The sequence below is a fragment of the Juglans microcarpa x Juglans regia genome, chromosome 5S (genome assembly GCF_004785595.1).
Source record: "Juglans microcarpa x Juglans regia isolate MS1-56 chromosome 5S, Jm3101_v1.0, whole genome shotgun sequence".
In the NCBI taxonomy this organism is placed as follows: Eukaryota; Viridiplantae; Streptophyta; class Magnoliopsida; order Fagales; family Juglandaceae; genus Juglans; species Juglans microcarpa x Juglans regia.
Genome location: NC_054603.1, coordinates 24,578,724 through 24,583,523, shown reverse-complemented (window position 1 = coordinate 24,583,523; position 4,800 = coordinate 24,578,724). Strand labels below are relative to the sequence as shown.

Genomic DNA, 4,800 nt, shown 5'->3' with positions numbered 1-4,800 from the left:
GCTAGTTCATTGAGCTGTATAATCGAACTTATCAAGGAAGATTAATTATTTAAAGCTTCCCATCCTATAAGAAACGAAACTAGGATCAGCCAAACCCTAAAATAGACAAAGATTTTAAGAGCATTAAATGATTCGTGGAAAAAAGGGACAATGTGATTAATTCCATGCGCCGAATAAGTAATCTGATGCATGCACGCACGGAGAAAACTACGACGTCAGCATTAACGCCTATATAAACGCATCATATATCCTTTACATTTAGCATTATCTCAAGTAATTAAGAGTTGCTTTCGATCACTAATCTGCCTTTTATTTAGTTTCTCTTGAGACACTTGTTTTGGAAACATGAATAAGTACAACATAAGTACCATCTTCAGTTGTTGGCTTCTGTTGTTTCTTTCTCAGCAGGCAATATGCACTACAGCTCAAGTACCAGATGGTAATGCATGCCAAAGATATATATACATCATTTCTGTTATTTATACAAGAATTATATACTACTATTATTATAGTTATTATACCTATCATTTCAAATCATGGGGGTTCTAAGTATTTTCTTTCTTTTTACTGTCATTATTGAGATCGATCGATGTTGATATCATGATCGTCTTCGTCGATATTTAATATTATTAGTGTTATTACTGCGATTATTGCGATGGTTCTGATATATATTGTGGTTGGAAATCGTGGGGGCGGGCAGAGGTTGAAGGGGAGTTTGAATATATCCCGGGGAGCGAGAGGGGTCCGGCACGCTGGGGATTCCTTAGGGAAGAATGGGCAAAGTGTAGGACTGGACGCAGGCAATCTCCCATAAACATTGTGAATTCGATAGTCAGAAAAGTCCACAACAGAGGGCAGCTAAAGTTCAACTATAAGCCTGCTAATGCAATCGTACGTAATTCAGGTCATGACATCGCGGTAAGAGTAATGTACTCTGGATTAGTGATATTGAGCTTTGTTTCGAGCACTGGGGAATGATATAACTCATGATGTTTATTTCAAAATTTCAATGATCTTCTGTTTGTTGCGTTTTGTTTTTCTTTTAAAATTGTAAGACACCAGCCTCTCTATTTGCCACTTAAAAAGTCTCTTCATTTCAAGTTCAATATTGGATAATATGATCTATTGAATATTAGTGTGTGTATATATATATATATATATATATATATATATATATATATACTGATGAGTTGATCCTATCTGTTAGTGAAATGATGAAAATATCTAATGATTTATATTGAATTAGTACTACTAGGATTTTATTCCCTTTGCCACACTACATTTGCTCTTAGTACTGAGATCTTAATTACTTGAGTGGTCAATTTTTTAGGGAATGCTTGGGAAATGAGATGAAATCAAAATTTTGTGAATAATAGTAAGATGATTTGTGAATAGTAGTGAGAAAGTTTGAGTTTCATATTTATTAGGTTTTGAAAGAGGTGAGAGAAAAAGTTCAATAAAAAATATTATAAAGTTGAAATATTTTTTGTTTTTTATTTGAAGGTTTGAGAAATAAAGTTGTAATGATTAGTTTGAAAAAGTTGTAATGATTAATTTAAAAGTGTGTGTTTGAATGACGTTTGGGAAGGAAATGAGATAAGATGATATAAGATGAGATTGGATGAGATGAAAACTTTTTCCGAGTATCCCAGTATTCATAACTAGCTAGTGAAACTGAGAGGATCAATCATCATATTTTCGTGCTAGAATATTATATATTCTTGATGTATGTTATTTGTTAATATATTCTCGAAGAAAAATGCTACTCTACCATCCCAAACGTACTGCCCGGCTTGACCGCTGGGTTAATTTTTTTTTTTTTTTTTACCAAATGATGATAGAAGTGATTTTAAGTGTATTGGTGTATTTTTTTTTATTTTTTAGAAATATTTAAATACATTAAAAGAATGTGAATAAAAAAATGAAAAAAAAAAGTTACTTTTGCAGCCAGCGGTTACACCGAGCGGTGCTACTCGGGTGGCAGAGTAGCTCCGCTCACTCTGGAATATTAAATATTATACATTAATAGTAGTTTAGGGAGAGATGAAATATTCATCCGGTATAATAATAAAATGTCATGATCATCATCTAGATTGAATGGACTGGTGCTGCCGGATCAGCTCAATTCAATGGCGTTAACTACTCCCTCGTACAATGCCACTGGCACTCACCCGCCGAGCATCTCATCAATGGCAGGAGGTCTCTCTCTGATCTCTAGCTTATACACACACATATATAAGTTAATTCATGTCTTGTGTCAATAAATATTAGTTAATTAATTAAATCGGCATTAATTTGCAGGTATGACTTGGAGTTGCACATGGTTCACACAAACTCAAGCGATATAGTCGCGCTTGTTGTTTCTCAGCTATACCAAATTGGCCGTCCCGATCCATTTCTCTCACAGGTTGGAGCAAAAAAAACAAAAAGAAAAGAGTACTACATGATGTTGCGAAACTTGAGTGTCAAAACTACTCCACTTTAAGTATTTGGCATTTAAATGACAAAAGTTTATATATATATATATATATATATATATATATATATATTCAATCGAAAGATTTTGAAAAAAAAAAAAAAACAAAAAGAATTCAAAGATCATCATTTATATGCTAATTACAAGTACTACTTGATCTCAATGATGTTATATTGATCTAAAACTATAGTACTCTGCTTAATTGCTTTATTTATTAATTAATTACAGTTCACGGCGGAAATAACATCTCTGATTAACCAAGTGGGAAATAGGACAAAGGGCGTGGTCGATCCAAGAAGCGCAAGAACGGATTCTGCCAACATGTTTTACAATTACCTTGGCTCTCTCACTACTCCTCCCTGTAATGAAACTGTCATTTGGATCGTCAATCAAACGGTACGTATATTATAATTTCTGCCTCTGATTTCTCCAAATTAAAGTATGGATTCTTCGAAGTAATTCCAATGTTGTATCTGTTTTGTTGTCCTCAGATAAGTACTGTTGCAAGAGAACAAGTAGCGCTGCTTCGTGAAGCTGTTTTCGAGGTACGTACCCATGAATGCACTATTAATTAGCTCAATCAATCAATTTGTGTTAAATATTGTTTCTACCATGCAGCTCCTTTTTTTATTCTTGATCTTATTTAATTAAGAATGAGATTCTCTCTGATTACTTGATTAAATTTATAGATAATACTGCAAAAAAAACAAGCATTTGAGACAGATTATTTGCGACGAAAATGACTATTTACAACAAAACAAACTTATTATAAAAGAAAATTAATAGTCATTTCGCTGGAAATAGCTGGCCACGAGTAAACAGTTTTCTTGTAGTGTAATTTAATTAAAGAAATAGGTACAACTTTAATAGATGGTTTGGATAGTGAGTTGAGATGATATTAGTTGAGATTAAACTTGAAAGTTAAATAAAATATTGTTAAAATATTATTTTTTAATATTATTATTATTTTGATATTTGAAAAAGTTGCGTTGTTTATTATATTTTTTGTCGAAATTTAGAAAAGTTTTAATGAAAAGATGAAATGAAATGAAACACCTTTTGTATTGAAACGGGGTTTTTTATCCATGTGAGGTTTACACTGTCCGAAAATTTTATAGAGGCTGCATGCATTAAATGTTGTATAGTGCATATATACGATGTGTCTATTTCTCTTTAGAATTGGATCATCTGATTTGGTTAGAAAATTTGAGAGGATCACAGTACTATATATATATATATATATATATATTTCCATCAAGATACTTCTTACTACGTAAGTTAATTATTACTTTGCTGAATTATTACAGTATGCGGAGATGAACGCAAGACCAGTGCAACCTCTCAATGACCGGGAGATCCTCCTCTACCACTAAGAATGAAGTTGCGGATCATGATCAGCTGTCATAAATTTATATATATTTGGCAGTTGGGGAATAAAGCAGAAGGGAATAAACAAGAAATCTACTAGCTGGATAGCTAGAACAACAAAAACTTGTAGTATTATCTTTGTATAATGTCTAAAAACTTCTGTTTGTATGGGTATAAATATTGCTAGCTCCATGAATTCGCTTTCGCCTTCATATACATTGCATGCTTCTTTGCATGCGGTACGTACTACTGGTTTGTCCAAAACCTGTGTCTTATTAATTACCAAAACGGTGTTTATATATATTGGATTAAATATCCGAGCAATAAACTCTAAACCCTAAACCCTAATAATCCAAAGAAGCATATATATTTTTTAGTAATTTGTAGGTTACCCTTGATAATATTTGGGAGTCTACTCTATTGATTGTTGCAAGAAAAGTTTTAGTCAACAACCATATGTCACACCTGTTTTTGTTTTTTTTTTATATTTTTATTTTTTTCTCTCAATAAGTATTGTGTGACAATGTTTTGAATACCATTTCCATCGAGGGATTAGAATGAAATATTTCGGTACTAATACCGTTTTAGATACTGTTTTGGAATAATTTATATATAAATAAATTATATATATAAATATATATATAAACTATATTCCAAAATAACAACACTATAAGAAAAAACTTAATAATACTTTTCAATATAAGTTATCAATAATTTTAATAGAATCAATTCAATCAACTACCAAGTTACAATCTGCTTGATAGTTCACATCAATAGAATCAATTCAATCAAATAGCAAGTTACAACTACCAATCCAGTGTATTTTCAATGACCTATATAGTATTTTAATTTCATAAATTTAATGACCCATATAGATTTTGAAATGTGAATCTAATTTGAAAAAATAAAAAAGTAAATCATCCCTTTCGTGAGCCTAATAGAAATGGTACGTAAAG

General features: G+C 31.5%; 1 protein-coding gene across 1 annotated transcript; it reads left to right on the top strand.

Annotated features, from left to right (window-relative positions):
- Positions 1 to 261: 261 nt before the first annotated feature.
- LOC121267011 (alpha carbonic anhydrase 7-like) lies at positions 262 to 4,014 on the top strand. The gene is made up of 7 exons (XM_041170894.1): positions 262 to 439; positions 701 to 918; positions 2,093 to 2,199; positions 2,302 to 2,407; positions 2,705 to 2,872; positions 2,968 to 3,021; positions 3,784 to 4,014. Exons 1-7 carry the CDS (start codon positions 346 to 348, stop codon positions 3,847 to 3,849), a joined length of 813 nt encoding a protein of 270 aa, XP_041026828.1. The 5' UTR covers positions 262 to 345; the 3' UTR covers positions 3,850 to 4,014.
- The last annotated feature ends 786 nt before the right edge of the window (positions 4,015 to 4,800 follow it).